Source organism: Heteronotia binoei, chromosome 8 (genome assembly GCF_032191835.1).
Source record: "Heteronotia binoei isolate CCM8104 ecotype False Entrance Well chromosome 8, APGP_CSIRO_Hbin_v1, whole genome shotgun sequence".
NCBI lineage: Eukaryota > Metazoa > Chordata > Lepidosauria > Squamata > Gekkonidae > Heteronotia > Heteronotia binoei.
Genome location: NC_083230.1, coordinates 20,573,333 through 20,600,327, shown reverse-complemented (window position 1 = coordinate 20,600,327; position 26,995 = coordinate 20,573,333). Strand labels below are relative to the sequence as shown.

The 26,995-nt window shown below is 46.0% G+C and overlaps 1 protein-coding gene across 1 annotated transcript in view; it reads right to left on the bottom strand.

Annotated features, from left to right (window-relative positions):
• Window positions 1-26,995, bottom strand: part of MOV10L1 (Mov10 like RNA helicase 1) — a 111,032-nt gene that overhangs the window by 65,632 nt on the left and 18,405 nt on the right. The window contains exons 6-10 of the mRNA XM_060244397.1: window positions 21,320-21,460; window positions 15,929-16,065; window positions 15,648-15,810; window positions 3,053-3,247; window positions 1,166-1,280 (exon numbers count right to left, since the gene is read on the bottom strand). Coding sequence (XP_060100380.1) covers window positions 1,166-1,280; window positions 3,053-3,247; window positions 15,648-15,810; window positions 15,929-16,065; window positions 21,320-21,460 — 751 coding nt within the window. The remainder of the gene's footprint in view (window positions 1-1,165; window positions 1,281-3,052; window positions 3,248-15,647; window positions 15,811-15,928; window positions 16,066-21,319; window positions 21,461-26,995) is intronic.

Genomic DNA, 26,995 nt, shown 5'->3' with positions numbered 1-26,995 from the left:
ATGTTAATCACCCTTTGGGTGAAGAAGTACTTCCTTTTATCCGTTTTAACCTGTCTGCTCAGCAATTTCATCGAATGCCCACGAGTTCTTGTATTGTGAGAAAGGGAGAAAAGTACTTCTTTCTCTACTTTCTCCATCCCATGCATTATCTTGTAAACCTCTATCATGTCACACCTCAGTAGACGTTTCTCCAAGCTAAAGAGCCCTAAGCGTTTCAACCTTTCTTCATAGAGAAAGTGCTCCAGCCCTTTAATCATTCTAGTTGCCCTTCTCTGGACTTTCTCCAATGCTATAATATCCTTTTTGAGGTGCGGCGACCAGAACTGCACACAGTACTCCAAATGAGACTGCACCATCGATTTATACAGGGGCATTATGATACTGGCTGATTTGTTTTCAATTCCCTTCCTAATAATTCCCAGCATGGCGTTGGCCCTTTTTTATTGCAAACGCACACTGTCTTGATTATTTCCTGTATTCATTCCCCAGTCCTTAATAAGAAGTCAGAATACACATATTTTGTCTGCTTTCACATCACCGCTCTGCACACCCGTCCAAATGTATTATGCTGTTTCAAAGGAACTTGTATGATACGGCCAGAGCAGGTAGAATGAGGGCCACGAATCAGTCTGTGAAAACAAAACCGTATATGCAGCCACCATACGAATAGGGGAAAGGAAGACAGGATCAACTCTTCAAGGTCCACTTGGTTCAGGCCTCTGCGCTAGCAGTATTAAAAACTCTACAACATATCCTTTTAAACAGCTGACTTTTCTCCTTTGAAATGCTCTTGGTTTCTATTAGCGAGACCTAGCGGAGACTGAAGGGTTAATCTCTTTCTGATTGGCCTCAGCTAAACTGCAGTTGCGTACCATTCGCAGAACAAGGGCTACTTATGGCTCATCCGATTTGTTTTAGCCTACTCCTAGGGCCTACGTTCAATCTTCACCATTCCTGTACGCCTTCAAATCTATGGAACGCCTACTGCAAGCAAGCAAATATCAGAACCAGACATTATTGCTAAGGATAGGAATATTGTACATTTGGAGGCTACAGCTGCATGCATATTATGCGTTTTGTATATTTAATCCAGAGTCGAAAACGACTGGCGCTGCAGGGGACTACCTTGACCTTTTTTAATTTTACTGCAGCAGCACCATCCTACCTCTCCAAGATGTGGTTCGAAAATCAAAATATCCCATCTGTTTTCCACGCATTTCCTTAATCTGTCTGGAACGGGATACTGAGGAATGAAGTTCGGTAGCTGTCTCCTTGACTTTCTAAGATACACGATGAACAAAAAAAAGATAAAACCCATAAATTTTCACAGTATATAAAGTGATCCTCGCGTATTCAACTCAGCTGGGGAGGGAAGAAGAGAGAAAGATGTTCTCGTAAAGAAACTAAAACTCAACTTCAGTCGTAACCAGGATCACATCATGAATAAAGATTACATCTTCCAGTAGAACGCTAGGCTGGAAGTTATGTTAAGACAGTGGGTCAAGCTCCAAGGTTGCTGTTTTTAAGACATCAACAGGTTTGCTAAAGGGGAAGCAAAACAGAGACAGCCTCACATGCAAACAGATCTAACACCAACTACTTAAGTTACAGATGAGGAATGCTATCTCTACAAAGGTAGTGGCCTGTTTCAGTCAGCACTTCATTTTCAGACCACTGCCCTATGCTGTACATGTGAACTCCCCTTAAAGATGCTTTAAAAGCTGCAGCTGGCTCATACAGGACTAACAACTGACAGCAGGAGATTCTTATCTCTCAAGTCATAAACGGTATGGGGCCAGGATAGCTTAAGGAGTATATATCCCTCTTGCAAAAGTTCTACTGTGTGCTCAAATGTACTTGTGAGACCCAGCCTTCAGAAGTTAGGAACATAGGAGAAACAGGGTTTTCAGTTGGGGTAGCATCTATCTTCTTCCCTAGGGAAGAGGTCCATTTGCTCCATTGACTTCTTTTACACCATATTTTACTGCACCACTGTGCTGCTGTTTTCACAGATTTACTTTATTATATCGTCTCTTTATATTGTAAGGGGCACTGAGGGCCTCATGGTCAATACAGCAGCAAATAAATGGGTTGGTTCATTAGTGACCTATTATTTACAGCTGTTGCAAGGGGTGTGTGTGTGTGTGGGGGGGGGTAATGTGCATGCATGCCTGAATCTGGCCTCATTTCATTTCCAGTAGGAGACAGAAGTGCTGCAAGTTTCTCACAACAGTCTCAGATAACTCCTCTTTCCCATGAACTGCAGAAAATAGAGAGCAATCAGAAGAAGCTGGCAGTCTGAACAACAAACATGCATCCGTCAAGTTGCTTCGTTGCTATTTTACTCGCATAAGCTGTAAGGAGACAAAACCTGCTCAAATTTGGCCCAAATTAGACGGGATAATTTTTCATTTGTTGGGCCTGGTTTTCCCACACCAAACTCTTTTCCCCACAGTCACACAGCAACTGCAAGGGATTTATTTTTAAAACACCACGGGGGCTTGATTTGGCTCAGAACTGTGACGTAACTTTCCCCTAAGTCAAAATGATCCCATAGGAGGTAGTTTTTTGCTGCACTGCAAAGCTGCATGCGCGCCGTTGCAGGGAATCCAAACCGGAAGTGTCTAAAAACATCACATCCAGTTTGGCCCTGATTAGGTGCAGCTGGGCAACCAGTCTAATTAGAGAGACACTTTCTCACCTTCTGAAGTAACAGCTCTTTGAGTACTGCATACAACCTTTACACCGCTCCCATGTTACTAGTGCAGACCCCTCCCCCATACTAACATAATCTCGGAAATCCCAATGGCTGCTCGTACCACCTTGGCACTAGCTTTACACATTTAAATTCTTTTCCTTTTATGCAAGCGCTAAGTATTTGCCTCAACTTAAGACATCTATAATTGTACCATCTTCTGTAAATGTCCGTCTCTGTACTGAAAGGATATTCTATGAATAGACTTTTAAAACAAGGCTCTAGATTTAATTAGAAATTTCATTAAAAACCAATCGTTTTTCTTAAAGCTGGTCATCCTACTGCAACGCACGGTACCTTTTTTCTTCTGGTAAAGCCACAACTGTCTTTGGGTACTGGAGCTCTGGCGTAATCTGAGGTTTTCTCGGGCAAAAAGGCTTGCTAGCTGCTATTTGCAACTCTTCCTCAGTTACTATAGTTACTTCAATGTAGCGCCCAATAATGCAGTCAGAAAAACAGAGCAGCAGCAGTTCTCGACAGCGACCAGGGTTTCTTCAAGGAAATAAAGCAAAGGTAAGAATATCATTAAAGCTTTGCATGAAAAAGATTTACAGGAACAGCTATTATTATGCGAGTTAAAAAAAAAGACACGCTCCAAGCAAGAAAGACAAGTAAAGAGTACTCGATCGGTGTTTTATAAACAACAAGCTTAAAGTGCAAAGTAAGGACTAGATAGTTGATTGGCAGAGAGGAACAATAGGTGCAAGTTTGCTTCTCGCAGTGAGAGATTTAAGAAAAACATGCCAAACCACTACTGTGTCTAAAAGGATGTGCTTAGGGCTAGTTATCAGTCACATTAGTTGCCCCTCAAGAAGACTGTTTGAGGCAGCTATCTGTAAAAATACAAAGGGGAGGCAAGACTCTCCAACTAATGAACCCAGGCGTGTGTTCAAGTGGTGAGTTACATAATTGCTACCCCAAGGGTCTGCCATCACTGGAACCGTAGCCAAGTCAGAGGAAGCTGCCCGTTGTAGCAAGCACAGCCAGAGGAAATAGCAGCGCCAACATGGTGCCTTTCGCTCAGAAGCGTTGAGCTCATTTGTTACAAGGGCTGGATATGACATACCCATATTTTTCGCTCTATAAGTCGCACCTGACCATAAGACGCACCTAGTTTTTAGAGGCGTCTGTGTGAATTTAGAGGTGTTTGTGTGAATTTAGAGGCGTTTGTGTGAATTTCTTGCAGTATTCGCTCCTTAAGACGCACACACTCCCCCCCCCACTTTTTTTGGGGGGGGGGAAGTGCGTCTTATGGAGCAAAAAATACAGCAAATGTCACTTTGTTGTGCCAGGTCGCGTGTGCCGTAAAATGCAATATCAGGTACTGGAGATATACCATACCATACCATAGACCTTTATTAACATTGATAGAAGAGTACAGTATACTTTAAAACCAACAGTAACACTATAGAATATAATAAAACCTTAAAAAACCAGCAAAAGTTAAATGACATAAAATAGCTGTGGGCTATGCATGAGTAAACGCCTCTCTGATTTGGATCGCAACCTGTAAAAAGCAAGCAACGTGAGTAGTGACAAAGTTGTGTTTCCCGTGAAGTAAAAAGCGGGCCTTGGCATTGTCAGAAAGGCCTTGATGGTCAGAGAGCAGAGCATCTAGGTATCTTGCTCATGGACTGCTATAGAAAGGAGATATAAACGCGATAAAGGTGATTCCAGATAATGAATGGCAGATGAATGACAATAGCAGCTTGATTAGATTAGGTATGGTAAGCAGAGGGATAGCAGGCATAGATACCAGCACTGGAAATGAGACGGGAGGCAGCAGCAACCCCTGGGAATCACAGAATCGAGGAGTTGGAAGGGTCCCCCAGCGTCATCTAGTCCAACCTCCTGCGCAATGTAGGAAATTCACAAATAACTCCCCCCTCTCATCCCCAGTGACCCCTGCTTTATGCCCAGAAGATGGCAAAAACCCTCCAGGATCCCTGGCCAAACTGCTGGGGAAAAAAATTGCTGCAAGACCCCAAAGTGGCAATCAGCATTTCCCTGGGTGTGTAAAAAGGGTCACAAGAAATACTGGTTGCTTACCTGTAACTGATGATCTTCGAGTGGTCATCTGTGCATTCACACCCATGGGATGAAACACTAGCACCGATCCCTGATCGGCAGTACCCAAGTCCCGGGATTTTGATGCGCCTGCGTCCTGTGAGCATGCGCAGAAGCCCCACCGCCCATGCTCCCGGGATGGCACAGAGATCCCACCAGCTCCTTCTGACCGCAGCCAGTCAAAAAGAAAGTGACCAGCAGCAGAGGGGAAGGAGGGCAGGTGGTGTGAATGCACAGATGACCACTCGAAGATCATCAGTTACAGGTAAGCCACCTGTATATCTTCTTCGTGGTCTCTGTGCTTCACACCCATGGGAGATTAGCAAGCTAGGCTTACCTGGAGGCGGGAGCTGTCGTTCACGCTAAATGAACAGATTGAAGAACCAAATTGCCCAGCTGCGCTTTATGATGCCTCCTGACATCGAGGGCGTAATGTCTCATGAAAGCGTGAGGAGACGCCCACGTAGCTGCTTTACAGATGTCAGCTAAGGAAGCACCTCTAAAAAAGGCAGTCAAAGTGGCCCTCACCCTGGTAGAATGGGCACGGATGGGTCCCGGCAAAGGCCGCTTTGCCAAAAGGTAACACAGCTTGATTGCCTCTGAGATCCATTTGCAAAGTCCCTGAGCCGATATTTTGCACCCCAACTGCGGAGGCGCATAAGAGACAAAAAGGTTGGGGTCCCGGCAAAAGCACTTTGTGCGATGTAGGTAGAAGAGTATTGCTCGCTTAACATCGAGGGAGTGCAGCCACCTCTCCTCTGCTGAAGAGGGAGAGGGGTAGAGTGTGGGAAGAACAACCTCCAAATCCAGATGAAAGCTTGACACCACCTTAGGGATGAAGGAAACATCCGGTGCCAGAGACACTCTGTCAGCATGAAAAGTGATGTAAGGAGGGTCACAACGGAGAGCTACCAACTCTCCCGCTCTCCTAGCTGAAGTGATGGCGATCAACAGGGAGGTCTTCCATGAGAGAAGATGGAATGGACACATAGCTAGAGGGCCATCTCGTGAGCCGGTCCAGCACTAATGGCAGGTCCCAGGAGAAAGGGGTTGCCCTTGAAGGAGGGTATAACCTAAGCAAACCCTTCAGGAAACGTTTTGTGTGCTTGGGCGTGAACACTGACTTGCCCTCCACCAGATCATGGTGCGCCGAGATGGCTGCCAAATAAACTCTGATGGAGGAGTGGTTGAGCCAGCATCCACTAAGGTTAACAGAAACTCAAAGACCAGTTCTAGTCCTGCACTGTGAGCTGGCATGCCCCACTCTCTTAAGAAGGCAGTAAACTTAGACCATTTGCTGCTATAAGAGCGGTGAGTTGAAAGCTTTCTACTATTCAGCAATACATGTCTGATTCTGCCGGAGAAAGCTGGAAGCTGTTCCTCCAGGCTGTCAGCTTCAGATGGGGTATGTCTTGATGAAACAGAGAGCCCCCTTGAGCTAGCAGGAGGTCTGGTTCTGGAGGAAACATGAGGTACTGATCCTTCCCCATTGCCTGGAGGATTGGAAACCAGTTCTGTCTAGGCCACCAGGGAGTGATCAAGATGCATTCCGGTCTCTCCCTCATCAGCTTGTGAAGTACCCTGGTGAGGAGAGGTAGCGGGGGAAAGAGGTACAGGAATCTGCCTGCCCATGGTAGCAGTAGGCCGTCCCCTAGGGATCCAAGCCCCTTCCCCCCTCTGGAGCAATACCGGTTGCACTTGCGATTCTCCACTGAGGCAAAAGCATCGATGGTTGTCCCCAGCGATTGAAGACAGGAGGTATCTCCAGTTCATCTCCCACCCGTGAGGGGCTGCTGCCCCCCTGCTTAAAGAGTCCGCCTACACATTGAGCTCTCCCAGCAAGTCTATGGCTACCACAAAGAGAGCCAGTTTGGTGTAGTGGTTAAGTGTGCGGACTCTTATCTGGGAGAACCGGGTTTGATTCCCCACTCCTCCACTTGCACCTGCTAGCATGGCCTTGGGTCAGCCATAGCTCTGGCAGAGGTTGTCCATGAAAAGGCAGCTGCTGTGAGAGCCCTCTCCAGCCCCACCCACCTCACAGGGTGTCTGTTGTGGGGGAGGAAGGTAAAGGAGATTGTGAACCGCTCTGAGACTCTTCGGAATGGAGGGCGGGATATAAATCCAATATCTTCTTCTTCTTCTTTGCCCAAATGCAATCCTCCCATAGACTCATGGCCAGTGCGCACAGCTTCCATGACACTGTACCTCCTTGCCGATTAACATAGCTCATGGCAGTCATGTTGTCTTTCAGAACTGCTACTGTTTGATTTTCTAGTAAGGGCCTGAACGAGCTGATTGCCAGCTTGATTGCCATCAGCTCCAAGTAGTTTATGTGATGCTGAGCAAAGGACGGGATCCAGGGACCTCCAATGTTCATTTCGCCCAAGTGCACACCCCACCCCCACAGAAAGGCGCCCGTCACAACCATCTCTGAAGGGGACAGCAGCTGAAACGGGGCCCCTTGGCAAAGGTTGTCTCTCACTTTCCACCAGTCCAGTGAGCGAAGAACCAGTGTGGGAATGGGTAGAGATCTCCTTCGAGAGTCCACCAATGGATTGAAGTGCTTGAGGAACCACAATTGTAAGACCCTCATCAGCAACTTTGAAAATGGGAGGACGTTTGTTGTAGCCGCCATCAGTTCTAAGAGATGCTGGATTTGCAGCATCATCCCCATCTTCTGAGATTGCAGACGGGAAATCAGAGCTATAATGTCCGAGGGCCTGCCCTCCGGAAGTATAGCCAAGTGTAGGGTGGTATCCAAAATTGCCCCGATGAACTGTACTCTTCTCGAGAGTGTCAGATGTGACTTTATTGTATTCACCTGCAGGTCTAGATCTTGCAACAGCCTTAGAGTCAGTTGAAGATGAGTGAGAAGCTGAGACCTGGAGCTGACAATGACCAGCCAGTCTTCTATGTATGGGTAGACAACCACGCCCTGGAGGCGCAGGTAGGCAGCTACAACCACCATTGTCTTTGTGAAAACCCTGGGGGGCGTAGAAAGTCCAAACGGGAGGGCCTTGTATTGATAGTGGTTTTGACCTACTGCAAACCAGAGAAATTCCCTGTGGCCAGGTAGGATGCTGATGTGGAAGTATGCATCCTTCAAATCCAACGTGGCCATTCAGTCCCCTTCCTTGATCAGTGGCAGAATATTATGCAACATGAGCATTCTGAACTTCTAGTAGGATATGAAGATGTTCAGGTCCCTCAGATCCATAATTGGGTGGAGCTCACTGTCCCTCTTGGGGACTGCGAAATACCGGGAGTAGAATCCCTGTCCTCTGAGATGAGATGGGACTAGTTCTAACGCCTGCTTGCTTAAGAGGTTCTGTACTTCCTCTAGTAGAACCTGTGTAGGGTAAGTGATTACCAATTTTGAACATGGGGGAAGCTGAACAAATTCTATCGCATAACCCTCCTCTATTATAGACAAAACCCATCTGTCGGTGGTAATCTGCCTCCATGCTAGCAGAAAACTGTGGAGGCGGGTAGGGCCAGAGGAGGGGGGGGGAAGGGTGGATGGCCTGAAGGCCAAAGTCAAACACTCTGTTTAGGGTTTCTGGAGCCCTTGGGTTTAGAAGGGTGTGGAATTGAAGAGGTAAATTTCGATTTACTCCCTGAAGAGTACGGGCTCTTATTATCGTGTTGTGGAGTGCATGGCTTCCATGACCTTTCCGGTAACTTGGAGAGGTATGGCTTCTTAGACCACTGTCTGGAACCTGGACGAGGTCTATTGGGACGAGACGTGGATGGGACTCCCAAGTTCTGAGAGGTTTTAATGCTCTTATCCATTTCTTGAAGGACTGAGACTGTGGTCGAACTAAATAGTCCTTCTTCAAGCCGGAGGTCCTCCACCCAAGATCTCATGTCCAAGTGCAATGCCGTGGATCTGAGCCAGGACTGCCATCTTAAGGTAACTGCAAACGTTAAGGTCTTAGCCGCGGTATCCACTATATGCCTCGACACTGTCAGTTGTTGTTTCGCTAGAAGCAGACCTTCCTTCTGCAGTTTCTTAGCCAAGGCCCGCTTCTCATCAGGTAAGGAAGCTAAGATCAGAGAAAGCTGCTCCCACAGGGAGTACTGATACTTGGCCATACAAGCAGAGTAGTTCAAGATTTTAATGCTTAGGGCACCAGCAGAGTAGACGCGTCTGCCAAAACTGTCCAGTCTCTTATCCTCCTTATAAGGAGGTGTGGAGTGCGTTTTCTTGGCCTTTGAGGAAGATGCAACTATGACAGAGTTTGGTCGTGGGTGAGTGATGAGAAACTCTGGACCGATGGGAAGCTTCTGAACACTGATCCCATTCACGATTGCGAGGGGGTACCATGGATACAGAGACTGATATGGAAAAGGCCAAGGCCGGCGTACCATGGATACGGTGACTGATATGGAAAAGGCAAAGGCCGCGGGTCCCAATTCGGTGATGGTGGCAGGCGGTGAAAGTGATCAGGCTGCTCCTGTCCTCTATTCTGCTGCTCGGTGTGTTGGACGACTGGCGCCGATTTGTCTTTTGGATGCGGGGTGTCGGTCTCCGATGGTAAGGTAGAATTGTTGCCCCAGCACGATGCAGCCTTTGAAGAAACCGATCGCTGTGTGAGATCGATTTCGGGGTCAAAGTCTGAGAGCGAAATGGGTTGTGTATCACTCGGTCCCAAAGGGCTTTTCGATCGTGCCAGTGAGGCAAGAAGCTGTTTTGGTTGCCTGATCATCGGGTCCGAGGGCCTCTTCGGCAGCGGAGAAGGAGTGTGTCGTTCCGAGTATTTGCACTTTTCCTTCTTCCATTTCTTCGGCTCCTGGGAATGATGGGCTCCCTCCTCTCTGGCTTTCTTTGCCGCGTTAGAAGATTTGGAAGCTGACACAGAGCCCATGCGCTTGGGGGGTGGTCGGTGTTGAAAGGCTGAGTCGATCGAGTCGTTGTCGATGGCGATGTTGTGGTGGCTGCCACAGCCGCTGCCAACGTTGAGGCCAACATCTGTGGAGTTAGGGCCAACGTGAGGAGGGCTGTTGAAAGCCTAGCCACTGTTTTTCCTGGTCTTCTTCAAAAATTTGGAGCAGTGATGACAGGTATGACAGACTCAGGCCCTTAGCCTGAGTAGCTGAGAAATAGGCTTGCAGCGATTGGCTGGAATGTTGCCCAAGCAACGGAAAAATATCCTTTGGAGGTTTGCTCAGCAGAAAATCTCCTCAGGATTTTTAGTCTTAGCCAGGGGGTTTTCGAGAGAAGTCTTCAGAATACCAGTTTGAAGTGAAGACAGTGGGCTTAGGCCGGGCAGTTGTAAAACCAACTGGACGAGGGGCTGAGAGCGGCTGGGCTCCTTGTGGCAGACAGAGCTGAGTGGACTCTGTCTGGAAAAGGGAGTTTTCAGACAGTTTGAAACTTTCTGAGGGAGATTTTGCCAGCGCATCAGGTAATCTCCAAGTACAAACTAGATCACACAATTACACACTGAGGGGAGAACTGGATTCTGGGGGGTCAGCAGAGGTACCCAAGACTCGGACCAGAGGACTAGCTGTGGGGCTGAGACGCATCGGTATTGAGGGGTGCGAGTCCTGGAAGATAGCTAGTGTGAAAGGGTCTGTGAGGGAGAATACTGACACCAGTCAGGAGTTCTCTATGTGTGTGTGGAAGAGTGATTGAAGTTTGTTATTTATATGATTTGGCACTGCCTAAGTTAGGGTAAAATATCTGAAGAAACAGCATTCTGAGTGCCCAGAAGGCACAGACAGCCTGTGTGAAGTAGAGTCTAGCGGGACTCTGAAACCAGCCTGGTTTATTGTTTCTGCCGAAGTCTTGTTCTATTTTTACCTCAGCCTGAAAAATCTCTACTCTCTGTAATTATTCTATTCTGCTAACCAGCTGCCAACTGATTTGCCTTTTAATACTGAACAGTTATAATCAATATTATTTCATCCCCCTCCTCGCCTTTTGTTACCTAGTAAATATTTTGTGGTTTTTGCCTTTAAAACTGTCTGATGCCAATTATTAAGGGTTCTGACAGGATTTCTGTGAGTCTGACACAGGGACTGAGGGGATATGACCGGGGAGAAATTTAAAGTGGTTGCCCTCCCAAGTAAAGCCTCTGACCGGCTCCCTCACAACAGGATTCCACTCTATGTCTCTCTCCCAGAGGGAATGTCCGACCGGGGGTGGAATTTTACTCCTGCACTGATGACAGCGCTTGAAAAAACCCCAGCACTTTGCCATAGGAAAAGTTCGGGAAGGTGGTGGGGAGTAGGGGAGGGCCCCCCGAAGGGCCGGAAAAACACTAACAATCTCTCTCTTTTTTTTTAGGAAGGAAGAAGAAAGAAAAACACCAGAAAAAACACCCGGAAAGGCAGAAAAGGGTAAGTACCGACCGGAGAAGCCGAAACATGACTGTCCGACGCGGCGGTCAAAAAGGAACTGGTGGGATCTCCGTGCCGTCCCAGGAGCATGCGCGGTGGGGCTTCTGCGCATTCTCACGGGATGCAGGCATGTCAAAATCCCAGATCGGGGATAGGCATTGGTGCTTCATTCCATGGGTGTGAAGCACAGAGACCACAAAGAAGATCTAAGTAGTGATACAGAGTAGGAAGCAGGAGAGAATTTCATTCCCCTGCACTCAGCCAAATGTGTATCTACAAGCATGTTTAAAAAAGCCTTTCTTGTCTTTCTCTCATCTAAAACTTGATCCATGCCCATTTAAGAATCACCCCCCCCCCCCAATTTTTTCACGTATGAGCATCAACTGTGGGAGAATGGCTCATCTAGGTTGGGACAAGCAAGCCGAATTGATCTGCTAATACCATCTTTGCCGCCCTATCTAATTGTGAGTTATGGCATAATTGTTTTAATTTTTAAACTGTTTTAAATTGATTTGACTGTTTTAACGTGTTGGAAGCCGCCCTGAGCCCACTATGGGAAAGGGCAGCCTATAAATCTACGAAAATAAATAAATAAATAAATAAAATTTATTTAGGCCCCCCCCCCCCCGCCCATTTCTGGAAAAGAAGCAAAGTCATTTGTAGGATTTACATTAAGAAACCTATAGATATCAAGCAAGAGAACACCTCTAAATGGAGGTGTGTGGAATAGGAGATTTTTTGGGGAGGAGGGAACCACTGCTGAAGTGATCCTTCCAATAATAAACAGTTTTCTTCACCACCACCAGCACCTCTCTATAGCTAGCACCTTCTCTTCCAAAGTTGCAGGCTTCCATACTCTGGCTTCCTGGCTGAGAGGAAGATAGTCTCCTTCCTCTAGCTTGTTCCCACCTCCCCAAAAGAAATCTTGCCGCTTGCAAAGTGAAAGCAACTTAAACTCCTCCACACAGCCTCCATGCCACTGCAACTTCCCCAGCGAATGTTTTACTTTCACTGGGGGAATCAGCATTTTCTGGTAGGCAATGCTATCTCCAGGAACCTCCCTCCTTATCCTCCTCCCCAATCAAACCACACACAAACACCACCTCCCCCAACCGTGACCTCTCCAAAATATTATTCCAATTGCACAGAATTCAGCGGGTGCAAAATGCATTGGGAAGCTGAATGGCCGAAGAGCAAGACTAAGAGGAATCTCTCTCTCCTCTCCTCCCCACCCCCTTTTTGCATCAACAAATGCACAGACATCGAAAGCCTCATAAAAGCCACTGAAAACTTTTTAGTCCACTGGATTGGCGCTCTCTCCTTCCCTTTTTTTGCAAAATGAATCAGGAAGGGTTTTTTTTTGGGGGGGGGGTGCAGGTTAAAAGTGGAAGCCTCCCTCAAGAAGTAGGATCAAACTTGATCGCTTTAACGACCCACCCTTTAAAAAAAAATGAAACCCACCCCTCAGAAGGAGGAGGAGGAGAGGAGAAATGTGTTTGCACGCAAAAGCTTTTTCCTGGAATAAATGCTGTTAGTTTTAAAGCTGTTTTTTCTCTTTCCTCCCCCCCCCCCACCAAAAGAGTAGCAGCAGCCCCGAAGAAGAAAGCAGAAGCTGCGTGTATTCTGTGTGAGTGACTTGTCTTCATCTCTCTCCCATACCAAGCAGAAAGCAACCACGGAGCTCTGTGTGTGCGTGCATGTGTGAGTGAGAGAAGGGAGAGGAAGGGAGGCAGGCCGGAAACAGGAAGTGAGAAGTCACCGAGGGAGCTGGTGAAAAGCCAGTTTTGGTATGGCTGCAGTAGCAGCCCTGGAAAGGAAGCAGGACGACAAAGTTGCTTGGGGAGGCCGATTTAAGTCCTGCATGGGACGGCTGTGGCCCACGGAATACATCTGTGACGCCCCTGCGTCATTAAAAAAAAAATCCCCCTTCAAGTACCTTTTAAAAAAAAATAAGTATCAGCACTTGTTTTAAATTCAAATAAGCTGTCTGAAGGACAACTAGTTCAACTGTTGCAAAGCTTATATGGCTACGGTCAGATAGTTCAACGAACTGCAGTTGAATCCAAGCGGGCACGAAAATGCTGTGCTTGCTCACACATCTCTCTCTAAACACATGGCATTCCATTGAACATTTCCTGACTTGATCAATGGTCTACTTCATCATGGAAATGTAGGTGCCTTAAGCCAAGAGTGTCAAATGTCCGGCCCGCAGGCCCAAACCGGCCCGCCATGGGCCCCAATCCGGCCTGCGGGTAGACCACAGCCCCCCCCCCCCCGAGTAATCAGGTCGGCTACTCTATCCTGCCTGAACTGCCTCATGTGACTAATAGAGTCACATGACCCCACTGGTCTTTTTTGCCTTCCAGCCTCCATTCTGTTTTATCGAGCCCCCGTTCTTTCTACAGGGGAACTGATACCTTATGTCACTGAGTCCTACCTAAAGTTGACTTCCTGATAAGTGTAAGCAAATATATTTTCTTTTCAAAACGAACGTACCCATTTGGGTTGGTGGCAACAGGGACGGGCGGGCTGTAGTAGGGACAGGCGGAAAGATGGAGCCTCGGGCACAGCTCAAGCAATCAGGCTGCTCAATTCCTGCTGCTCACCTCATTGAGGTAGGGTGTTCGGGCCAGGGGAGGGAGCAGCTAGCTGGCACTGAGCCACGAAGGAGGTCTGAAGGGCCTCGGCCCCATGAGCAGCTCCCTGCCCTGGCCTCGCCAAGGTGTTTGGGCGGCGGCAGGGCGCACTTTGGGCTGGGGGAGGGAGCAGACAACCGGCACAGAGCAGTGGAGGAGACCGGAAGGGCCTTGGCCGCACCAGCAGCTGCCAAGCCCTGAGCTCGCCGAGGTGTTTGGGTGGTGGCGGGGCGCACTTCAGGCTGGGGTTGGGAGCAGACAACTGGTACAGAGCTTTGGAGAAGGGCGGAAAGGCCTGGGTCCCATGAACAGCTACCCAGCCCTGGGCTCGCCGGGGCGCACTTTGGGCTGGGGGAGGGAGTAGACAATTGGCACAGAGCCACGGATAAGGTTGGAAGGGCCTTGGCCAGAGGAGCTGTTTGGGGAGACATCAGCAGCCACACAAAGTTCAAGCTGTGAGGGGTTGGGCACACAAGGCCTTTTGTTGTTTGGGTAGGACAGAGGAGGCTGAAGGAGATGAACTGCAAGGTGTGCAGATTGAGCAGGGGGAAGGAGACAGTTTTGGTTCAAGCTGCACAGTCTGAACCTGTTGTGCTATTTTAAGCCAGTTCAAGAAATATCTGGGGACTTTGGGGGTAGAGCCAGGATACAGTAGGGGTGGAGCGAGGAGCAAAGGTGTGACAACCATGATTGAACTCTGAAGGGAGTTCTGGTCATCACTTTTAAAGGGACCACACACCTTTTAAATGCCTTATCTTAATTGGAGATAATGAAGGATAGGGGTACCTTCTTTTGGGGCACACAGAATTGGACCCCCTGGTCCAATCCTTCTGAAACATGGCGGATGTTTTGAGGAGAGGCATTGGATGCTGTGCTGAAAATTTGGTGCCTTTACCTCAAAAACCAGCCCCTCCAGAGCCCCAGATACCCACAGATCAATTCTTCATTATAGCTATGGAAATCAGTCCCCATAGGGAATAATGAGAGTGCCCTGCAGATATTTCCTCCACCCCACTTTATGATGACCCTGAAGCAGGGGGAGGGCCTCCAAACTGGGGGGTCTCCTGCCTCCAACTGGGGATTGGTAGCCCTACGGCAGCCTGTTGCAGAAGGTCAAGGCCCATAGCGACTGCCATGAAGTTGGGGGCTGCCTCTTTCCTGCCTTGCAGTATCAAGAAACGGGTGAGAAAGGACCCTTTGCTATGCTTGTTGGTTGCTTTGCTTTGATTGGGGGGGGGGGGGAGAGGGAAGGGCTTCCAAATGTGTTTTATTGTTAATTTTATAATTGTTATGTTTTATGTTTTAAGCAGGTTTGTTTTTAAAGTAAAAAACAACGTCTTTAATTGTGTTTGCGTCCTTTGTAAAGTTTGTGTGTCTACTACCTGGCATTGCACTGGATGACACGCATGGCCCGGCCTGACAAGGTCTCATTTATGTCAGATCTGGCCCTCATCACAAATGAGTTTGACACCCCTGTCTTAAGTGACTGGCATTGTGTTGCTCCGCACAAACCTGGACTGTAAGTTGGGAATAAAGTTTTGGTTCAAGCTGCACAGTCTGAACCGGTTGTGCTGTTTTAAGCCACTTATAAACGATAAGTACGTAATTCTGCAGCTAGATTTTCTTCCTGGGTGACTACTTCCCTAAATAAACCACTTATTAATCAATTTTAGTCGAGCATTAAGCGCTCAAACTATATCAAACTGCAGATTTGTGCAACGGTCCTTTTGCTGCGCATGCTCCACTCCCAAGTCCCTTTAGCAGTTCGTTCTGGCCACCCACACAGCGGGTCACAATCTATTTACTTTGCAAAAACATTTATACTAATTACACAGTACACTTACTTTGCTGTGCATAAAATCATTATACAAGTCTTTGTACCAGGAAGCAGACAGACCTCTGTACTAGGCATTGTTCTTCCTTCTATATTCTCTTTCTCATTGCTTAGTTTTTCATGTCTTTCAATACTGGGCTTGTCCCGGTCTTCAGTTTTCTTTAGATCTTCTTCTACAGAAAGATATATCAAATTAAGCCAAATTAAGTCTGACATGCAGGGGGTTCCTTAGGAACAGAAGAGACACAGCCATTTGTCATGTTTAAGATGTTCATATATATATATATTTACTTGGTGTAATGGCTGATGTTACAGATGCTGAAGAATTCTTGGGGTCTTCTCTTGGCATCTGAAGACAAAACTGTTTCTCCTTTTCCCAGCCACCTAATTTGCAGCTAATTAAACTGTGTGCTATTTGTCCTTTATTCCTAAAAAGGGAACAGTGAGACCTAATCATCATCAATTCATCATCATCGATTTTATTTATATCCCGCCCTCCCCGCCGAGGCAGGCTCAGGGCGGCTAACAACACAGGTCAATATATACATTGTACAATGTTAACGATAATAATTTAACAGTTTAATTAAAATTGTATTAAAATTCTAAAACGATAACATTAATTAATGTGTTGGTGCTTAGTTTTTGGCTTTAAAAAAAATCAAGGTACAAGATGGTCATTCCGTTTCTTCCCCCCAGTAATTTGTATCCCAACAGATGCTTGAAGTAACACAAACAGTTAAAAATTAAATAATAAACAAGTATAAGATATTAGAACCATGCTTAAATTAATGGGCTAGGAGGAATTCAACCACATCGGAAACTGTGTTTGTCCCAAGCCATCAATGATATACGGTCAAGATTTTGGCGGCATTTCAGATTTGAGCTGATGGTTACACAAAACAACACTTTAATAGAATACAGACATTATCCCAAAGATAGAAGAATATATCTTAATAAATATATAATAGTGTGAATAAAGAACACCCAGTTTGGGTTACATGTTGATAACATTGTGTCATCTCCATATGCTGTCTTTCTACAGCTTTCTGCATACTAACAACATATTCAAGTATCACGCTAATGTTAAACTACACGCAAGCAAAATGTAATAAGCCCTTACTACAACAAGGTTCCTATTTCATTTGTAATCACTTCTTAGTAACTGCTGCCAGGACAAGATAATGCCTGCTTCCTCATCGACAGCTGCTCTGCCCCCCTCAACTAAATATTAACTATGGTTGACCCTGCTTAGCTTCATCAGACAAAATTCAACTAGCCTTGTTGCTGTTGTTCAGTCACTCAGTCGAGTCTGACTCTTTGCGACCCCATGGACAAAGTCACGCCAGGCCCTCCTGTCTTCTACCATTCTCCAAAGTCTGCTCAAACTCGTGTTAGTTACATTAGTAACGCTGTCCAGCCATCTCATCTTTTTGCCGTCCCCTTCTTCTTTTGCCTTCTGTCTTTCCCAGCATCAGGGTCTTCTCCAGCGAGTGCTCTCTTCTCATTTGGTGGCCAAAGTATTTGAGCTTCAGCATTTGACCTACCAGGGAACAGTCTGGGTTGATTTCCCTTAGGACCGACTGATTTGATCTTCTTGCAGTCCAAGGGACTCTCAAGATTCTTCTCCAGCTCCACAGCTAAAAAGCATCTATTCTTCTGCGCTCGGCCTTATGGTCCAACTCTCACAGCCATACATTATTACTAGGAATACCATTGCTTCGACTATATGGACTTTTGTTGGCAGGGTGTCTCTACTTTTTATTATACTGCCTAGGTCTTTTAATTTCATGGCTACAGTCACCATCTGGATCCCAGAAATATGAAGTCTGTCACTGCTTCTATGTCTTCCCCTTCTATTTGCTGAGGTGTGATGGGGCCGGATGCCATGATCTTATTTTTTTTTTAATGTTAAGTTTCAAGCCTACTTTTCTGCTCTCCTCTTTCACCCTCAACAAGAGGTTCTTTAGGTCCTCCTCACTTTCTGCCATTAGAGTGGTGTCATCTGCATATCTGAGGTTGTTGATGTTTTTCCTGGCAATCTTAATTCCGGTTTGTGCTTCATCCAGGCCGGCATTCCGTATGATGTATTCTGCATATCAATTAATTAAGCAGGGTGACAATATAGATCCTTGTCGAACTCCTTTTCCTATTCTAAACCAATCAGTTGCTCCATATCCCATTCTGACAGTTGCTTCTTGACCCCTTATATAGATTTCTCAGGAGATATGTGAGGTGGGCTGGTACTCCCATCTCTTTAAGGACTTGCCACGGTTTGTAGTGATCCACACAATCAAAGGCTTTAGTGTAGTCAGTGTAGCAGAAATAGATATTTTTCTGATACTCCCGTGCTTTCTCCATACTCCAGCGAATGTTGGCAATTTGATCTCTAGCTCCTCTACCTCTCCAAAACCCAGCTTGAACTTCTGGTAGGTCCTGATCTACATATTGCTGAAGCCTAGCTTGTAGGATCTTTAACATGACCTTCCGGGCATGTGAATTGAGTGCAATGGTGTGATAGTTTGAACATTCCTTGGCATTACCCTTCTTTGGGACTGGAATATAAACTGACCTTCCCAATCCTGTGGCCACTATTGCGTTTTCCAAATTTACTGACATAATGTGTGCATCACTTTAACAGCATCATCTTTTAGGACTCTGATTAGCTCAACTGGGATACCGTCATTTCCGCTTGCTTTGTTGTTAGTAATGCTTTCTAAGGCCCATTTGACTTCACACTCAAGGTCTTTAAGGCCAAGGCCCTCGCCCAAATGTTATATGGGGCACCTTTGAATATAACACCATATCAGCATCTCTGGCAGTTAGCGGAGAAAGTGCAATCTAAATTCCTTAGGCATATACTACAAGTCCCTCCATGTGCTCCCAACTCACTTATCAGAGTAGAAACGGGTATGGTTACAGTGAAAGTAAGATTGTGGATTGCTGCTATTCTCTACTGGTACAAACTAATGATTCAGCCCACCAGTTTGGCGGGGCTGATAGTAAGAGATTCATTTGTTCCTCTGTGGATCAGAGAAATGGAGTCCAAGTTGGGCTATTATGGACTATCTAAACAATTTTTGCTCAATATGGAGCATAATCTGGTTAAACCCTTTCTTAAACAGAGGATCTTGGATGTTGAAAGACAGCATGATCTGAATCAGCTTAAAGGCTATTTACCAGGAATAGAGGAGTTACATAAAATAACACTGATGCCATACTTGCAAAATCTTGACAAAGCAGAGTATAGGAGAGCATTTACTCTTCTCAGATTTGATATGTTACCGTCAGCTATTATTGAAGGCAGATACACAGGACAATTATACGAGGAGAGACTGTGTATTTGTGGGGACAATAAACCGGAAGATAGGGAGCATGTATTATTCCAATGTAAATTATATCAGCATATTAGGGCCGATTATATACTCCCGATCTGTGCCAGTGTCCCTGGAAGAAATACTAGATTTCAGCTAGACAGATTATTGGCTGATAGGAACAAAGGAACCACTTTATGTGTGGCAAAATTTGCTTCGCGAGCCATAAGTCTCCGGAAGCAATTCTTAAGGGGAATACCCAACTGAACGCCTTGGTTCTGGAATTTAATCAGTGTTTTGGGGAGGAAATTATATTTTATACTGTTTATGTTTTATTCTCATTATAGTATTGCCACTCCAGAATGTCTGGCTCGAGGTCAGCGATTTCACCGCCATGGTTGTCAAGGACATTGAGATCCTTCTTGTATAATTCTTCTGTGTATTCTTGCCATCTCTTCCTGATCTCTTCTCTGCTTCTGTTATGTCCCTACCGTTTTTGTCCTTTATCATGGCCATCTTTGCACAAAACATTGCCTTGATTTCTCCAATTTTCTTGAAGAGATCTCTCGTCCTTCCCATTCTATTATTTTCCTCTATTGCTTTGCATTGTTCCTTCAGGAAGGCCACCTTATCTCTCCTTGCTGTTCTCTGGAAATCTGCATTCAGTTGGGTAAATATTTCCTTCTCACCTTTGCCTTTCGCTTTTCTTCTTTCCTCAACTATTTGTAAAGCCTCATCAGACAGCCGCTTTGCTTTCTTGCATTTCTTTTTCTTTGGGATGGCGCTGATTGCTGCCTTCTGTACAATGTCACAAACCTCTGTCCATAGTTCTTCAGGCACTCTATCAACTCTAGTTCTTTAAACCTATTCTTCATCTCCACTGTATATTCATAAGGGATGTGATCAAGGTCAAACCTGAATGGCCTGATGATTTTCCCAGTTTTCTTCAGTTTAAGCCTAAATTTTGCAATGAGTAGCTCATGATCTGAGCTACAGTCAGCTCCAGGTCTTGTTTTTGCTGACTGTAAGGAGTTTCTCCATCTTTGACTGCAGAGTATACAATCAATCTGATTTCTGTGTTGCCCATCAGGTGATGTCTATGTGTAGAGTAGCCTTTTAGGTTATTGGAAGAGGGTGTTTGCTATGACCAGCTTGTTCTCTTGACAAAACTCTATTAGCCTTTGCCCGGTTTCATTTTGTTCTCCAAGGCCAAACTTGTCAGTTATTCTGGTTACCTTTTGACTTCCTATTTTGGCATTCCAGTTCCCTATGATGAGGAGGACATCTTTTTTTGGTGTTAATTCTAGAAGGTGTTGTAGATCTTCATAGAAATGGTCCACTTCAGCCTCTTCCGCGTCAGTGGTTGGTGCATAGACTTGGATTACTGTGATACTGAATGGTTTGCCTTGGATACAGACCAAGATCATTCTGTCATTTTTGAGATTGTATCCCATTACTGCCTTCCTCACTCTCTTGTTAAGTATAAAGGCCATACCATTTCTTCTACGGGACTCTTGCCCACAGTAATAGATGTAGTGATCCCTCTGACTTAAATTCACCCATTCCTGTCCATTTTAGTTCACTGATTCCCAAGATGTTGATATTCAGTCTTGCCATCTCTTGTTTGACCACATCCAGTTTACCTAGACTCATAGATCTTACATTCCACATTCCAATACAGTATTGTTCTTTGCAGACCCATCCACAACCAAGCATCCTTTTGGCTTTGGCCCAGCCGCTTCATTCTTTCCCTAGCCTTATGGGAATCTAAAACCAAAATCCAGTAGTACCTTAAAGACTAATAACATTTATTTAAAGCATGAGCTTTTGTGAGCCAGTTTGATGTAGTGGTTAAATACACGGACTCTAATCTGGGAGAATCGGGTTTGATTCCCCACTACTCCGCATGCACCTGCTGGTCTGACCTTGGATCAGCCACAGTTCTCTCAAAGCTGTGCTCTCAAGAGCAGTTCTCTGAGAGCTCACTCAACCCCATCTATCTCACGGGATATCTGGTGTGAGGAGAGGAGGTGAAAGAAGAAGGTAACCTGCTTTGAGACTCCAGGTGAAGAGTAGGGTATAAATTCAATCTCCTCTTCTCCTGAGCCAGAGCTCACTGGTACGCTATCTCTCTCACCCACAAACATCATGGAACTAGTGCAGCAGTTACTGGCAAAAGGTATGCTGTCAGTTTCACAACCTGTCCTATCTTTAAAATATCAATTCCCCAAAAATACACTTGGACGAATAAAATCTAGGTAATTACAGCACAAATTCACTTTGAGGAAAAAGCACATTACGTTTTAGGGTTCAAATTGACTTTGGATAGTTAAGAGGAAAAATCTAAACAGTAACAAAGCAAGCCATTTACTCAATCCAGACTTCCATGCTTTTCTTCTCTCCTAGTTTGAGTGTTCCAAAGTTTGTAGTTTCTGACACCTTGAGTCCTCCTTTGTCCTTCAGTAAGTTTTCATATGGCTCATTCAAGTTCACTCCTTTGCCTGAAGATGCTCTGGAAGAAGACAGAATTGTGTTGTGTCACAAGACACAAATGGCTTGTTATTCCAATTACATGTACACTAATAGACAAAATGCAACTCCAGCAGTTTTTTAAAAAATACTGAATGAAATGCTTAATATGAAATACTGATCAGAAACTGGCTTTTATTCCTCCTTCTGAATTAACAGAAATACAACTGTGTTGAAGAATGTACCCTGAAGGCAAATTAACTGGTATCAATGATCATGATATAATTTTATGCATAAATGTGTCACACTCTCCCTACATAAAGTCTTGTTGACTGGATTCTCATTTAATGCATCTGATAAATGGCTCAAACTCATGAAAGCTTTTGCTACCATAAATCTGGTAGTCTTTACAGTGCAATCCTAAGGAGAGTTTCTCTAGTCTAAGCCTACTCGTTTCAATGGGCTTAGAATGGAGTAACTCTCCTTAGGATTGCACTGATAAAGTACCACAGGGCTTTTCTGTTGCCACAGGGTAAACATTACTCTTCCTTAATTTTAGAAACAGCAGCAACTTTTGCGTTTTTCTGATCTGGTCAAGAGTCTGTAAATTAACTCAATGTTAAACTGAGAAAAAAGCCGTGGACTTATCAGCCTTTTAAAGAATTTTTCAGGCACATGCAGCTCTAGTGAAAATTAATCCTGCCAACACAGCATAGGAGCTCACTGGTACACCTTGTAAATTTTTTTTTTTAAAGACTGGATTTGATTGAGAGGGAAAAGTGTCTTAGGATGAATGAGAAGTTTGTTGCTACCCTGTTTCCCCGAAAATAAGACCTACCCAAAAAATAAGCCCTAGCAGGATTTCTATGCATTTGTTAAATATAAGCCCTACCCCTATAATAAGACCTAGTGATGGGCGTGGCTATGCAGCGTATCTGCATAGCCATGCCATGCATTTCGGCGCGGAGCAGTAAGGAAGACTGAAATACCTTTTATCTGCTACAACTCCTTTCTCCGAGCCGTTCGCACTTGTGCGAATGCGCGAGTGGCAACCACATCACTCCTTTCTCCTAGCCGTTCGTGCATGCGCGGGTGCACGGGTGGTAACCGCGGTCGCAGGCATCCTATTGCGCACGCGCGAATGGCTAGGGGAAAGGAGTTCACACATCACCAGCCCCACTGTATTTTAATAAATGTAGATTGTTGTATTATACTTATGTTGTATTAGACATCCCCTGAAAATAAGCCCTAGTGTGTCTTCTTGAGAAAAAATAAATATAAGACAGTGTCTTATTTTCGGGGAAACACGGTAGTTGAAACTGCATGGGACAGAAGGATCATACACCACTGCCTCCCTGACTTTAATCCACATTTATGTCTAGGCTAGCAGTAAGGTCAGTTGTAGAAAGACATACAACGGGCCCTAGAAAAATATTCGGGAGGAGGGTGGTGAATGTGAAAGTGGAAGGAGGAAGGAAGATCGACAAACAGAATGAAAGAAAAAGAAAGACAGAACGAATGGCAGGAAAAATAAGGGGAGGAAAGAGTGAAAGAGAAATGGAACGAAGGAAGGTAAACAGAGCCTGCAATCACACATGTTTCCATCTGGATTTTGCCAGTTCACACAGTAAAATCCAGTTGGAAAGTACATTAGAAGTGGATTGAACGTAGGGTTGCCAATCCCCAGGTGGGGGCAGGGGATCCCCTGGTTTGGACGCCCTCCCCCTGCTTCAGGGTCATTAGAAAGCCAGTGGGGGGGAGAAGAAATGTCTGCTAGGCACTCCATTATTCCCTAGGGAGACTGATTCCCATAGGGTATAATGGGGAATTGATCCACAGGTATCTGGGGCTCTAGGGGAGTTGTTTTTGAGGCAGAGGCATCAAATTTGCAGCTTAGCATCCAGTGCCTCTCCTCAAAACACCCTCCAAGTTTCAAAAATATTGGATCAGGGGGTCCAATTCTATGAGCCCAAAAAGAAGATGCCCCTATCTTTCCTTATTTCCAATGGACAAAAGGCATTTAAAAGGTGTGTGGTCCCTTTAAACATGATGGCCAGAACTCCCTTTGGAGTTCAATTATGCTTGTCACAACCTTGCTCCTGCCTCCACCCCCAAAGTCCCCAGATATTTCTTGAACTGGATGTGGCAACCCTAATTGAAAGTGCACTGTTTAGTGAGTGTGATCGCAGCCAGAATAAAATAAAGACAGAAATACAGAGAAAGAATGAGAGGAAGTACAGAAGGGAGGGAGAAAAAAGAGGGCGGAGGGAAGGAGTGAGAGAAAGAAAAAGGAGAAGGAAGACAGACAGAATGAAAGAAAAAGGCAAAGGCCCTTTCCGCATTCAGCTTTTCTTCAGATCTAGCGAGTACTGAATCCGACCGCTACAAACTCGCATTATTCAAAATGCTTCCGCATTTAAAAATTGGCTTGTCACCTTTTGCAGAGTTTTACATCTACATTTGCAAAAGGAGGAAGAAAGCCTGCACGTCCTCACCCCTCCCAGAGGTTGGAGGTTAAATTGAGCTGTCTCTTAAGATTGCCCTGCCATGGGTGGGGGGGGGGGGGGGGAGGGAAGGTTGAGACCCCAGTCAAGACATTGCTGTCTCGCATACACTACAAACCACCCAAAATGGGCTTTGGTTTGGGTCTGGTTGGAACTCGGTTTTATTTCAGGAGAGAGGAGAAGTGGGCAGAGTCACCAACAACCTGGAGCAGGGGAGAGATGCTGCCCCAGGTAAAGACCCCCACCCCTGCATGGCAGTACATACATTGCTGCCACATGCTGTCTCTTTCTCCTTGCAAGGGAAGCTGAGCTCAGAGGAGAATAAGGCACCCTACACAGCTGCTCTTGCATGAAGGCGAGAGCATCCGGGCAGGCTTCTCCTTCGAGCTTGGAGGAAAAGAACATGCCCTGCTCGGCTGCTCTTACTTTCAAGGTGAGAGCAGCCGGGCAGAATGCATTCTCCTCTGAGCCCAGCTTCCCTTGGGTGGGAAGCCAGGTTCAGTGGAGACTGCTGCTGACACTCCGTCCTGCTGCTCTCAGCCTAGAGTGGTGGGGAGGGTCCGCCCCATAGGCGAGCTGGCACCCCAGGCCACAGCCAACCTTGCCTACTCTCATGCACTGGCCATGTGTCCTGCTGCCCTAGCCAAAGACCCCCAACCCTCACGGCGGTGAGCACATTGCTGCCGCGCACCACCTCTTTCGCCTGCCCAGGACGGTGAAGGGGGCTGCGGGGTGCCTCTCTGCCACTCAAAGGCTGCCTTTGTTTGCAAAGGAAGGCAGCCTCTGAGCGGTGCACATGTCGCCGCCGCTTTTTTTAAATACTTTTTTTCTTTATTATAAACTCAAACATCTTACAGAAAAACATAAAAGTTCCAAAATATGAAACAACATCAACTCACCAATAATGTTACACAAATTAAGATAAAAATAAATACTTAGCAAAAGCCTGCCTGGGATATGGGTAGGCCCAGTACTAGGGCCTTAGGTTCCCCAGGCTGGCACCTGTCCTGTGCCCCGCCCCCCCACCATGCCTACCCTGCCGCCCCACTCCCACCCTCGGGGAGAGCAGGCAATGGGACATGGCAGAAGGACTGGGCAGGCTCTGACTGAGCCAGCCCTGGGCAATGTCCAAGCATGGAGCCTCTCCAAGAGCACACTGCAGAGGTATTCTCCTCTGAGTTGCGCTGAGAGAAGCTATGCTGATGCCCTGCCCAGCTGCTTTCATCTTAAAGGTGAGAGCAGCCAGGTGGGGTGTGTTCTCCTCCCAGTCAGGCCTCCCTTGTGAGGGAAGCCTGGCTTGGACAAGCTGTGCCAATGCCCCACCCGGTTACTTTCACCTTGAAAGCAAGAGCAGCTGGGCGGGATGTGTTCTCTGAGCTGGGCTTTCTTTGCAAGGGAAGCCCTGCTTGGAGAAGAGCACATGCCAACATGCCTCTGAGCAGTGCACCCCTAGCGACTTCCTGAATCAGTGCTCTCTCAAGCAAACGATGAAATGTGGGACAGGGTTTTGGGAAGGAGTTTGAAAACTCGGAGAGAAAGTTCTACAATTATGACCTTAGACCTGGATGTTCAGGAAAACTCCTGTTCAAAAGAACTCTTGTAAAGTGCGGAGCAACTCCTGGGTGAAACCGTTTTTGATGCCCATTCAACAAACTGATTGTAGAGGACACTGGAAAATGCAAAGCAAGACAGAAGTGAAGACGATACGCAATGTAGATGATCGCTTTAAAATGAGTACTGAGAGAGGATCTTCTGCCAAGTGTAGAAACAGCCAAAGACACAGAGAGAGAGAAAAAATGAGAGAAATGAATAAAGTGAGAGTTATGTAAAAGTTTGGGAGAAAAGAATAAAATAAAGGGGAAGGAAGGAAGACAGGGAGACAGAAATGACAGGAAGACGGGCAAGCAGGCAGGCAGGCGTTAGAAGCCTTCTTTCACTCCCTCCCACTTGCAGGTGTGGGGCGGGGGGAAGAAAGGGAGCCTTCAAATGACTTCCTGCCTCTTAAAGCAAGCAGCCCACTGTAGCCTAATTTGAATAGAGAGAGTGAAGACTATTTGCAGGTGGAAAGGGGGCTTGAGTATAGAACAAAGAGTCTGCTTCTCTGCTTTACTGAACTTCCCCAACCCCCCGTTATGATGGAACATTCCTTTACATCCCGTTTAAGAGATTTAACTGTTTTCTGTCAGAGTCTGCTTCAGTGTATATAGTTATTAAATGATGTTGAATGTTACTTAAGCAAGTACGTCTGCCATATGATATTAGTTCACACTGGATTCCACCACAGACTGGGCTATAAATGAAGAGGTGGAATACTGTCCCATAAGGGGGAGTTTCTGGCATATAAATTGAATATATACACCTCACCTCCCAAACAGTATGGGCGGGTGTGTACCAAGCAAGTGCAAATTCGGCAGGGAGTGTTGGAGGTTGCAAAACAGTTGCTTGGGTGGGGGGAGGAATGGACTGAGGAGAGACAGTAGTGATCAGTAAGATTCCAGGAGAATCTCTCAGCAGATAACTGTCTCCCTCAGACATCAGAGAGTGACTGGTGGGGTTCTGGCCTGACAGGGCTGGCAGCAGGTGGGTCACAGAGAGAGGCTACCCAGTGACAGGGGGGAGTGGGACAGAGTGCAAGGCCACTCATGTAATTGCTTTAGCTTTTAATTGATTCAACATCATGCAATACAAGAGTTCGGTGAGCATGTGTGTGTGGGTAGGCGAGGCAATTTACCACAGCATTTCAACCTGCTTATGCTTTCTAATACATACGTTATTTCTGCCCACGATTTGAGAATTTGAAAGTTGTTTGTATGTTTATGGGTGAAGCGACTTTTTAGGTATGCTAACTGTTTTGCTTTAATACACACTAAGTTTGTCACTATACTATTTTTTATAAATATGTGACTGATTTCGCACTCACCCTACTCCACTCTGATGTTCCTCTTTTCAGCGCGGTGTCCTTCCGATTTCCAATTATCTGCCCCGGTGCTTCAGCGTGTGTTGCCATTTCTGCGCGGCAAAGAGAAACCGCTAAAAACTAGTTTCTCTTTGCTGTGCAAAAACGGCAATGCAGG